This window comes from Rousettus aegyptiacus, unplaced genomic scaffold, assembly GCF_014176215.1.
Source record: "Rousettus aegyptiacus isolate mRouAeg1 unplaced genomic scaffold, mRouAeg1.p scaffold_m13_p_17, whole genome shotgun sequence".
In the NCBI taxonomy this organism is placed as follows: domain Eukaryota; kingdom Metazoa; phylum Chordata; class Mammalia; order Chiroptera; family Pteropodidae; genus Rousettus; species Rousettus aegyptiacus.
In genome coordinates this window covers 19,753,206-19,765,970 of record NW_023416292.1, presented here as the reverse complement: position 1 = coordinate 19,765,970, position 12,765 = coordinate 19,753,206, and the positions used below count along the sequence as shown (strand labels likewise).

General features: G+C 45.7%; 1 protein-coding gene across 11 annotated transcripts in view; it reads left to right on the top strand.

The window, feature by feature from the left end:
- Positions 1-12,765, top strand: part of DNM3 (dynamin 3) — a 354,287-nt gene that overhangs the window by 73,708 nt on the left and 267,814 nt on the right. For all 11 annotated transcript variants that reach the window (XM_036234646.1, XM_036234642.1, XM_036234648.1 and 8 more), the window contains exons 3-4: positions 9,175-9,324; positions 10,425-10,628. In XM_036234646.1, the coding sequence (XP_036090539.1) occupies positions 9,175-9,324; positions 10,425-10,628 (354 nt within the window). The remainder of the gene's footprint in view (positions 1-9,174; positions 9,325-10,424; positions 10,629-12,765) is intronic.

Genomic DNA, 12,765 nt, shown 5'->3' with positions numbered 1-12,765 from the left:
GGCTTCCGTGATGCCTGATGCTCCTGGTTTTCCCTCTATCTCTTTGGCCTCTCTTTCCGCTTCTTTCGCTGATGTACTGTCTTTTCCCTGGCCTTTACTGTTTGCACCTACCCAAGGCTTTTTTTCTGTCGTTCCATATTCCGTTAGGCATTCTCTCTTCTTTATCATGGACTCTCTCATTTGTAGCCCCTGGGCTAAACTCTAGACTCTTATTTCCAACTGACTGCTTGAAACTCTACTTGGGTTTTTCAAAGGTTTCTCAAACTCAGTAGGGCAAAAGCCATGTTTATGATCTTTTTCTTCTCATACCTACAAACCTTGAGCATCCTCCAGTGTTTCTTTGTTGACTCATTTGCTGATTTATGCAGTCATTTATTTGTTCTTTAATTCGACAGACAAGTATTGGGTGCCTAATAGATGCAATTCATTGTTTTAGGCACTGGGAGTACAGCAGATAATGGTCGCCGTCCTCTGGGAGCTTATATTCCAGTGGGTGAAGATGGAAAAAGTTAAGATAGTGATTATGTGCACAGAAGAAAACAAAGTGGATAAGAGTGTGAGCGAGCTGCTACCTTTCTTTCCCATGCAGCGAAGTCTCTCTACGGAGATGCTATTTCGAATGAGAAGTAAATGGCAAGAAGGAGCCACACAGGCAGAGGTCTGGGAGGGGGTCGTTCCAGAAGAGGGGCAGCTGGGGGAGAGGCCCGAGGCGGGGACAGGCTTGAAGAGCACTCTTTACTGGGAGGTCTTTGTAGCTAAAGCCACACGAGCATAGAGGGAAGAGACAGCGTTAGAAATAGAGGTAGATGGGGGTCCGGTGGTCCAGGACTTCGTAGACCGGGGCGAGGACTTCGGGTTTTTCTTACTGCACTGAAAGGTTTTAACAAGAGGAGAGAGATGATCTGATTTGTGTTTTATAAAGGTCCCTCCAGCTGCTGGGTGGAGAATGAGTCAGTGGGACAGGAGTAGACTCGGGAAGACGGGGTAGGATGCTTTTAGGGGAGTCCAGCGGGGAGGAGGCCCCAGCTGAGCGCCGAGGTTTCTGGGGGAGCCGAGGGGGGGAAGAAGCGAAGGCAGCTCTGGTTTCACGTGGGCGGAGCCCCTGGCTCACTGGTGGTGTCAGCAGCCAGGCCAGCCGTGGAACACTGTGGGACACTCGGAGGAGGAGCGGCGTGGGTGCTGGGGGCGGGGAGGGGAGTGAAGAGGTCGGCTTCAAACCTGCACATTTTGAGATATTTGTTAGACATCCAAGGTGAAATGTCAATTAGAATCTGATATAATTGTTTAATTCTAGGGTTCAGGGGAGAGGTGAGTGCTTGAGGCGTGAATCTGGGGGTATACGTTTGTGCGCATGTGTGTATACAGTGTTTTTAAGGCAAATAGATGAGATGAGATCAAGGAAGCCTAGTGGGGATTGAGAGTGTGGAAGAGAAGAGAAGGAACTGTGAGCAAAGGGCGTGGAGAAGGAGCCACTGGCGAGGGGGGAGGAAGATCAGGAAAGTTGGAGTAATGGGTGGGAGTCGGCGGAAGAGAACATTCCCAGGGAGAGGAGGGCGCGCATGCGGGAAGCTGCTGAGGCCTAGAGTGAATGATCCACTTTGCAGTGCCGGCCAAGTGCTCGATCACCTTATCATTTGGCTTCAGTGTCTGGAATGTGTTCATGTCGCGATTGTGTTTTGCATGGAGACTGTATGAGTATGAAATAGAGCTGATTTTCTTGTGTGCGCACGTTTTATTTTATTTTTTATTTATTTTTAATTAAAATGATTGGAGTGACATTAGTTAATAAAATCAAGTAGGTTTCAAGTGTACAATTCAATAATACGTCATATGTATCCTGCATTGTGTGTTCACCACCCAAAGCTACATCTTCTTCCGTTGGTTTTTGTTCTGCTCTTTGAGCTCCTGTGAAGAAATATGGGAGCAGGTCGAGCTGTGTCGGTGTCAGAGCTGCTGATTCTCTGGTTGTTGTTTTGGACACTTGTCACAGACGATGCTGTACAAATCCCTCACCGCTGGGGGCATGACTGTCAAATGCTGGCCCTGGTCTCGTCTGCCAGTGTTACTCCCGTCATCTGGGGCCACGCAGTCCTCACGTGGGGCTCAGCCTCACCCTTAGAAAACGCTGAAGCCGTCGGCATCGATATTAATCTGTCTTTACCCTGAGGTCCCTGTAAGTGGCCTTGGCCTTGTATGCTAGGAAAAGCTGCTGCCTTCCGTTCTCTGAACCAGCTCTTGGTTTTCAGCCTGGTACCATCTGGCTCATGTGGGCCTGAAGTCCTGTTTCGATCTCCTATTCTGCTTGAGGAGTCCCAGAGCCATGACCCAAACTGTCTTCCCTGCCTGGCGTCTGCCTTTGTCCCTGGGTCTCCTTATGCCCACCCCACTGTCCTCGACCCTCCCTCTGAGACCTCTAGTTTACAGTCCCCGCTAGGCTCCCCCCTCGGCTTAACTGTTTGCTTCCTTAGATTTCCTCTATTCTTCTTCTTCCTCTTCCTCTTCCTCTTCCTCCTCCTCTTCTTCTCCTCGTCCTCCTCCCTCCCCCTGTCCCCCTCCTCCTCCTTTCATCGCTAGACTTTCTCTGTTTCCCCCAGTGACACAGGTGCGTTCTGCTTCCTATCTGGGCCTGTATAACTCATATCTGCCTCGCTCTGCTCCTCACTCGACCACAGTCCAGGATCTTGCCTTCAATTTGGAATGACGCGAAGGCTCATTTTGTTTTTCAAAATGTGTTGCTCAGTGGTAGGCACAGCGGACTGCTTTAAAGAAGGAAGACATCTACAGATGTTCTTTAAGTACGCTGGGCCTCAGGGAAACACAGCTGGGTCAAATGTAGCCTCTGCCTCTGAGGAAGCGTGTTTGTCACTGCAGTCATACCTAGATGCTTTTACAGCCAGTGAATCCAGCTCGTTGCAGTGGAAACTGTTCCCTGTTTATGTAGCTCGTGCATCTTATTTTCATTGTGAGCTCTGTGCTTGCAAAACACTGCCATTAAAACATTTCAGAAACAAAGCTCCAGCTAAAAAGTATTGGAGATTCCAGTTCTCAGACTGAAAGCTGGCAAGAGGTTACATGCATGTGCTCCTTAATTATTCCTTTCCACTTAACCTTGATTAATTGAAACATGTGCATGTTTTTCCCTATGGAAGGGGCATATTGGAAATATTTAAATTCTTATGGTCATGCTGAGCTTTTCATAGATGATTGGAACGTTGCCCAGGCATAAACCACATCATCCTTCCCCTAAACAATTTGTCAGTCGTTTAACCCAGCGTAATTTGTTTTTCATGATCAGTAGAAATGACAGTGCTAAAATGTTTTACAGGGAAATAAAAATGAAATAGAGTGATAGCTCTGATTTTTAAATACCCTCTTCCCCCCACCAAATCATTCTTTGATATATAAATGTATTTCAATCTTTGCTTCGAATGTAGGTTATTTTTAACATTGAGGAAACAGGAAAGATTTTTAAAACTAGGAATCTTATTTTGTAAAACTGAAAACATACATGAATTTCAGCAAGACAGGTTATAGTGACGCAAAATAGAACTTCATGGATGCATTATCAGGGTTCCCGTGCTTATATGCACACAGCCAACATCCTTTATACGAACTTGTGCCTAAGAAATTTAATTACTATTTAGATTGATCCCGGATGGAAGCCTGGAGTTATCTGAAAAAGCATCATTTCATGTGGCCAACTGCCAAGCATTTAGAATGAAAGGAACACTGAGAACGAGCAAAGAGAGCGTGTGCCACTGGAAACTGTACCTTTCTGTGGGAAAGAATATGTCTTAGAACCCGTAGATGAGATTTGTTAGACCTTCAGACGTGTTCATTTACCGTAGTCTAAAAGTCTCAGAACACACACGTTTGTTAGCTCTTAAAAAGCCTAGTTATCGATCAGCTAGTTTGGCCTATTCTGAAGGGTGAATGACTTCCAACGAGGCTCTTTGGGACCATAGAAAAAGGATTTTGTAGCTCCTGCCTCTTTAGGTTCTGGGACCCGATTTCACTGTGGTGGGGTTCTGGGGTGTTCCTCTCACCGAAAAGCACGCCAGCTGGTTGTCCTGCAGTGCAGCTCAGTTCTGAGAGGCAGCATGATTTTCCTCAGGTTGAGGACTCAGTCCTGCCAGACGGCCCCTGCGCCCCACCCCGACTTCAGCCACCAGTCATCAGCCCAGGCTGTTACCTGGGCTTCTGACTGACTGGACACAGATTGGAGGTTGCAGTCGATCCCCTCCATCTCAGGATGCCAGCTGCAAACCCAGTTTGATGCCTGTCCTTCTGAACGACGGGCTGTAAGTCAGAGGTTCCCACACCCTCCTTCTCAGGTTCCATCACTTTGCTAAAATGGCTCACAAAACTCAGAGAAACATTATACTCACTAGAGGCCAATTTATTTTAGAAGGATGCAACTCAGGAACAGCCAGAGGGAAGAGCTGCCCAGGGCAAGGCATGCGGGAGGGGGGCGGGGCACCGGGCTTCTGGGCCCTCTGCTGGCCACTCTCTCCATGCGTCTGCCGGCCTGGAACTCGCCGAACTCTGCTCTTGTGGGTTTTTATGGAGGCTTCGTTGGATAGGCATTATTGATGAAGTCATTGGCCGTCGGCAGTTGAGTTTGATCTCCAGAGCCTCTCCTCTCCTTGGGGGTGAAGGGGGGGGCGTTGCTGGGACTGAAAGTTCCAACCCCCCAATCGTAAGGTTGGGTCTCCTGGCAACCAGCCCCCTTCCTTAGGTGATTTCCGAAAGAAAGTCACCCTAGTCACATAACAAAAGGCCATTATCTCTCCTCACTTAGGAAATTCCAAGGGTTTTGGGAACTCCGTGCCAGGAACTGGGACGAAGGCCAAATCCATATTTGTTATTACCCTTCCCAACATCCCGCTGTCCCGTTAGTTCTTCTGATTTGCCAGGAGGTTTGAATCCCAGCGATGGGCATAGATTAGACCCAAGGCGACATCCCTGCTCCCCTTACTCTTAGGTCGCTCATCTAGGATGGCTCGGTGAGTGTGTGTGTGTGTGTGTGCGTGCACACGTGTGTGTGGTTGTGATGTACTTTGCGGTAGAAATAATAGTATTTGTAGGGTCTGAGCAGTGAGAATATATACAGAAATTTTGAAAAAAATATAAAAAGACTTTAGATAAATAGGAGAAATCCTCGCTGCCACCCGATGACCCTCACGCGCTCCCGCCACCGTCAGTTCTCCCCCTCGTCTCCCGTGCCCGGCCTGGCGCTTCCTCCCCGTCCCCGTGGGTCGGCTGGCCTCTTCCTGTCTAATGCCTCCTGTCGCTTCTGCCTTAAGAGGTCGCTTCGGCACTCATCCCTTCTCATTTCTGCAGCGCCTCCCTCCCCTCGCGCTGGGTTCATTCCACCAGCCTGTGGACACGCTGTTAGTTCACCCCTCTTCGTAAAACGCCCCCAGACTTCCCGCCCCTCTCTAGCCGCCCTCCTCTTCCTCACATCGGAACTCCTCGAAAGAATTCCCTCTAATCAGCCTCCACTTCCTCTCCCCGCATTCGCTCTTAAATCTACTCCAAGCAGGCTACCACCCGCCCCCCTCCACTGTAACAGCTCTTCTCAGCCTCCCGAAGGACCCTCGAGTTGCCTGGTTCTGTGGTTCGGTCTTAGTTCTCGTCCTGGCTGACATGACGGCGGTATTGGATGGAGTGGAAGGTCCCCCTCCTTCATGAAACACCCTCTTGGCTGTGGGCGCTCGCCTATCTTCTTGACCATTCTTGCTCGACCTCCATCTCATCACCTCTAAACATCAGAAGACCCAAGTTCTACTGCTGTGACCTCTTCCCTATCTCCCTCTCACTTAGTGACCTCATCTACTTGGCTGACTTTAATGAATTCCAAATATATACGTTTCTAGCGTAGACTTCTCCCTCGATGAGAGTCTCACATGCCCAGCCCTGAAGGCATTTTTGTGCTAATTAGAAAAAGCTGCCCTTTTCCTCAAGCACTCGACTGCCATCTTCTGGAAGTTTCGGGATAAACCTCCACCTGGCAGATGACTGAATGTGGCCGGTGTCTCATGCAGGCAGCTGTGCCGTCCTCGGCCATCACAGTGATGCTGTTTTCTACGTAGGCGGGTGTGTATGGGGACCACAAGCTTCATCGGTCCCTAACTAGGCTCCTGATTCCCGACTCCCACCCCTCCAACCTCTCCCTTTCAGTCCTTTCCATTTCAAAATTCTTCCCCTTGCCGAGGTCGAAAACTCCTTGAAGCTCTCCCGACTTCTCTCTTTCTCCCACATCCCACCTTTAATCCATCTTTTTCTTCAAATGCCTTAGAATTGAACCACATCTCGCCCCTCCCGCTGCTGCTGCCCTGGTCCAAGCCCCATCATCTCTCAGCTCCGTTATCCCAACAGCAGCTTCCTCTCTTTCTCTTCATCGTCTCCATTATCCCAACACAGCAGCCACAGTTATGTATTTCAAACCTGGGTCATATCATGTTTATCCTCTGTCCCAGAGGAAAATCAAAGCCCTGCACATGCCCCGTGGCCCCTGCACAATCCAGGTGAGTGCCACAGCCCCGACCTCCCCTCGCACTTCCTTCCCGTGCGTGTCTGCCAACGCGGCTCGCTCCCGTCCCTTCCTGAGTCTTGGCTCCAATGTCACTTGCTCATATCCGAGAAAAGCCTTTCTCAACCACAGCATATAACAAAGTGCCCCATTTCCCCCAGCATTCAATGTCCCCATAACCGTTTAATTTTCTTCATAGCGCTTATCTGACACACACATTGTTTGCTATTTCTTCTCCCTATGATTTAAGCTTCATGAGGCTAGAGACTTATTTTTTCCCCTCTGCTACACCCCCAATTTCTAAAACAGCGCCTGGCAAGAAGGGGCTCAATAAACATTAGTTGAATAAATATGTGAATGCAGACGTCCCTACATCTGTCTGAATTCCTAGGGACCTTATCCTTAAAAAGACACAAAGGTTTGAGATGGGCTTGTGCAATTCCGCACCCTCGGTTTTGAGTTAAACGCATTTTCAGGAGTCCAGGATGGATTTAAATCTAACTTGCACACGGCATCTTTTACAACCTTCTTGAAGGGCATGAGTTTCCAACGGAGAAAGCAAGTCGACGCCATCTAGTGGCCACAAGAGAAGCCACAATTGTGTTACTTGAATTATTGATTGAAACGTAGCCTTGATCCAGAGCTCATTCATTCTATGAAAGTAATAATTATGGTAGCCGTAAGTCCTCAAGTGTGCATTTTCCATAGACTATATTGAGTTAAAAAGTACACTTTCTTATCTTCCAAATCATTTGACTTGTTTTTACTTATTACTTTTTGTTTTTTTTTGATGTGACATCTTTAGTTTCTCTTTGTTTTTCTTATTACTTTATCCTCTACTTGTCTTTAAACTCTTGTGTTTACATGGTACCAGTTTAGCCACTGCATGGGTGAAGATAGGCTCCGTCTTCTGAGAATTTCTGTCCCAAGCAAACCAGAGCACGTAGACGACGCAGCACTCTCTTGAGACCAGATTCTGAGGCCCAGCCACGCTACAGTGCCGTGTGGGCTTCTGCCGTTGCGGAATGAGCTTTTGGAGTCTTAGCCTGCCATTTTCCAGGAAGTGCATGTGTAATTATGTGGAGAAACAAAGACAGACAAATATTCACACCCATGCCCATGGACAGGAAAGACAGAAATTAAATAAATCCTCTGTCAGTTCAAGTTTTGAAAAATTGGTCATGACAGCTCTTGGTAAATTAATGCGGAAGCTGGCTGGTCCACTTCAGGAGCTTGTGACCTTTCCAGCCCCGGGTGGGGCCTGGCAGCTGTGCTGCCACCCGGAGGCCAGAGCCGGGATCAGACGGGCAGGAGGCCCAGGAAGGTGGCACCCAGGCCAGTCCCGGCCTTTTCACGTAGATGGGGACTGTGCGTGAGTAGCTCTAGGGCGCAAAAGTTGGACCAATGGAATATGATAAGCCAGGAAATTCCATACCAGCGTTAAGAAACATTTCCACAGCTCCTAGTCAGCGGCTGGGTCCAGGCAGAGGCTGGATGACAGCCTGCCCGGATCTGGCGATGCTCTCCCTCTGCCTCTACCCAAACCCACCCCGCTCTTCAGTCCTCTGCTAATTCCCTGCTTTTTTGGGCACTGCAGCTTGAAGCCATCATCTCTACTGGCTCCACCTTTCCTTTCATTTTAAATGCACAGCAGCACTTATTTCTTGCTGCCTGTGTTAACTTTTTCCTCTGTGACATAATCTTTAGCTCCCAAGCCGCTGCTAGACTGTTGAAGACAAGGGACCACATCTTATAGTTGTCCCCCTATTGGCCTTGCCGTAGTGGGTGAGGGTTACATGTGTATGGTCAGGAATGGTAGAAAGGCCAGCAATAATTTTGGCTAGTATCTGGGCCCAAGACTCTTAGCCTTGGTCTAAATCAGGTAGAGCAATTGTGCAACTAGTTAGTTATTGGAGAAACTGAAATGTTTGTTAAGACTGGTCTCTTTGCTAAAATTATAATACATTTTTTAGGCTCAATAGTTTCATCTTCCTTTATGACTTGTGTTTTTTATCATACACCTGATATCTCTGGAAGCAGCTAGAGAAATTGATAGTACAACAGTTACTAGGATGTTACTGAAATTTAAATAATGAATTTTCTGCTCATTGTATAGCTATTCTAGAGGTTTTTTTGACCAGTATATTGTAAAGCTAAAATATTCTGTATATTATATTATTTTTCTTTAAAGAATTAAGCAATCTTTGTTTCTAAATATGTTTGCCTTTTGAACCTTTATTGATATAACTTAGCATTCCATCGTAATAAAGTGGCGATATTGAAAAGGACATACTCATAGGGTTTGTAGACAGGTTTGCGCATACCCCAGATCTAGTTTCTCTGACAGTCAGATGCTATTGTATGTTTTATCATTCTCTTCAGGTTATTTAATAGGCAAGATGACTTACAGTCCTTAAGCGCTTATCTGAAAATTAGCAAATCTAGCATTCTTAGCATTTTTAGTACGTTTAATGTTTCTGAAGTATTAACTGTGCTTCTTAGTAGCTGCTGTGTTTTCTCATTTTGATGGTTTAAGAGACAATATTGGACATTGTGACTTGTAATTAAAGAAACATTGTTTCCTTATAATTATTGCAAAAGTGCGTCAATTTTAGGTTGTGTTGATTTGTCTTTTGTAGAATATGCTGAATTTCTACATTGCAAAGGGAAAAAATTTACAGATTTTGATGAAGTTCGCCATGAGATTGAAGCTGAAACGGATCGAGTGACCGGAGTGAATAAAGGCATTTCCTCCATACCCATTAATTTACGAGTCTATTCCCCGCACGGTGAGTTAAATATCAAAAGTCCAAATTCTTGCCCTCAAAATATTTTAGCACACTAATTAATATGCATTATTTGTATGGAAGATGGTTTGTCCTCTCAAAAAGTACCGCATTTCTAGGGCAGAGTTCGGATACTACCATGAGTGGTATATTCCAGAGAGCTCGAATATTTATTTTTATGGGGAGGCAGGAAGAAATGACTTTTCAAAAGATCAGAATTGAGTACGTCATTAAAAACATTGCCTTTATGTTTATTTTAAACTCCAAAGAGGAGTACATGAAAACGTCCATTTTTCATATCTTCGGTCTTTGCCCAAACCTTAGAGGTCGTGGTGCTGTGTTCGCGTCTTCGCCTGTCGGAGTTTTTGCAGCCTTGTTTGTCCTTTTCCTGAGGATTCCACTGGGCTTTGTTTTCCTGACTCTCAGCAGCAACTTAGAATTTAGATACGCAGCCATGCTGCGCGATGTGGAAGAGTCTCAATTCTGACTAAATTTTTAGTGGGGCAGACTTTATCCAGCTCTGTTGCTTTTCAAACAGAGCACGAATGACACAGGGTCAACGATGACATTCAAAGATGACACGGAGCCAACCCTGAGTCAGGGGGCGTCTCCTGCTCCGTGAGGCCGGCTGTGTAGCCCACACAGCTCTCCGATAGGCTAAGTGGTTAACCTCTGTGAGTCACACACGATGGGCTTGAAGGGACGCGCACGTCTGGCCCTGAGGACGTGCCCCCTGTGAAGGCCATGTGCTGTACGAGGCTGGCAGGCAGCACACGTGCGTGACATTCAGTGCTTTGATTATAAGCCCGCAGGCGAGGATATGACAGCCCTCTGGGAAAACTGTTAGGCGTGCAAATCGGTGCCTTTCAAATCAAGTTACGACGACCATTTGGCATAGCACAACCGTATCACAAATCAGAGAAAAACTGCAAAGCCAGTTTGTATTTTCTATTCTACATGCATGGGTAGGCGTTATTCAGATTTACAATATATAAGGGTGACCTTGTTTTATCGTCACTAAAGTGACAGGTGATTCCGCGTTGTGGGTATCTTTTGGCATTGAAGGTGATTGTAAGACTTTTTTTTCCTTCTTTTTCACATAGTGTTAAATCTAACCCTTATCGACCTACCTGGAATTACGAAAGTGCCCGTGGGGGACCAGCCAGCCGACATCGAGCATCAGATCAGAGAAATGATTATGCAGTTCATCACGCGCGAGAACTGTCTGATTTTGGCTGTCACCCCAGCCAACACCGACCTCGCAAACTCCGACGCGCTGAAGCTGGCTAAAGATGTGGATCCTCAAGGTGAGTGTGCGGCCCCGAAAATGGAAGGGAATTCATGGAAAATGCCAGAGTCGGGTATGTTTTAAGGTAACTCAAATTCTCATAACTCGAATTTGTTATTAAGTAAATTAGCTGTTGTTGATATTGTTAGAGCTTTTGTAGTTAAGACACCGAAAGAAAAATAAATAGGAAATGTAGTCTAAACCTATGTAAATAAATGTAAGATTAAGGAGATCTAAGAAAATAGACATTTCTAATCTTCCTGAACTACTTAAAGTCAACAAAATTTCTGGTGCAGAATTCAGACTGTCCCGTTAGTCTGTACTTTGTACCAAATTCAGGCCATTTTCACCTGAGCTGGACTTGATGTATTTAAATATATACTTGGGAAGACAGTTTATGTTGATAAATTAATATTAAATTATTTGCCTAATGATATTCAAAATAGAAGCTTTTACAAAATAAATATTACTATAATGCTGGGAAATATTTGTGTCTGTTTTACATTAAAACAAGTTTCATGATGAATCATTCGTTCTCTCAGTATATGTAGAATGTCACAAATTTGTGACTAGACAAAGCCCAAGCTTATCTCCTGCATGATTTGTGAAAAATGTTTTTACTGACTAAATGAGAATTTTTAGTAAAACTTCGAGAGGAACGGCTGTACTATTTAAAAGTTTAGAACGCCTCGTCATCAGAATTATGTAATGTTTGACATCTATTCTCCCCTGCTGCATGGCCCTAACTCTTCAATGTGCTCGGACATGCTCAGGTTTTAATTTCACTGGCGTAACGTGAGGTCGGTTGGGGTGAGGTCCTGTTTCGGGGTGAGGAAGTCTGTTCGGGTGACGTGCAGTGTTTAGTAGCATGCCTGCAGCCGCACAGTGCGTCTGTGGCCGCGTCTAGTGCTCTGTTTCCTCAGAGTAGTCCTCCACAAGTCACTTTATTATGAAACGGTATCAGGGAAAGACCACAGGGTTTGGAGGCAGATCCGTCGCTTCCCAGTGATACCTCCTTGGGCAAGTTCTTTAACTTCTTTGAACCTCATTACCTCATCACTAAAATGAAATGAAATCGTAATAAACCTTATCTCAAAAGCCTGCTATGATAAATAAGATAAATTTATCCGTAAAGATAATTTTAACTCTAAATGGCTAACCAAATGCTAGCAATTATTTTCTTTAGGAAAGGATTCAAAGGACACTGCTTTGTTATTTATTGTCCATAATTTATAGTGGGAATAATCCAGGGGAAAAAAGTCAGTAGCTTTCTGTAATCCAAACTGCTGCCTACTCTAATATGAATTAACGAGGCTTGATAACACTTAGAATTGTAATAGAATTATTTTGAATATTTTAATCATGCAGCATAAACATAATTTCAGATTCACCTGCAAATTGTCAGATTAACTGTAGGCGACATTCACGAGGCATCTGTGGAGCCAGACAGGGCGTTCGTGGTCAGTGGTGTAAACTCTCTATGCTGGACCACCGCATAGGATGCTGGACTAAGTAGATGCTCAGTACATATTTCTGATTATTTTCGTGACTCTCTGCTGCTTTTAAAAATAAGCTCTATGTTTGCATGGCATCTTCTCTTACACGTGAGGTCATAGGAGTTCCCAGAGAAAGGTACGACAGAGGAACCGCTTTATGAAATGCACAGTTTTCGTATTTTAGGGGATGTGATTTGGCTCACAGCACGTATTCAAGTGAAGTGAGTTGTGTAATCACACTATGTCATACGATGTAGCCAGGAGCATCCTGTGAGGTAGGTGGTGTGGTCCAGTTTTGTGCAGCAGGGACTGAGACAGGCTCCGGAGCTGGCTCGCGGTCAGCCGGCGGGTAAGTAGCCGAGCGGGATATGAGCTCACGTCTCTCTGGGACCGACAGGTCAGCGTGCCGTAGCCTCCTCCAGCTTTCTCGTGCCGGCTGCGTTTTAAACACTTTGTTCAGGGGTGGTCACGAACACACGTTGGGTTTTATACAATTGGAGTGAAACCTGCTCAATGAAGTGTTGTACTAAACGTGGTAAACCGTAGTTAGAGTTATGATGTATTAGGTTTTGTTTTATAATTCTTTTTTTTTTTTGTAAGGCGGAGATTTATTAGACTATCTCTGCGTCAATCTGTATAAGAAACAGACCTGTTGACAAA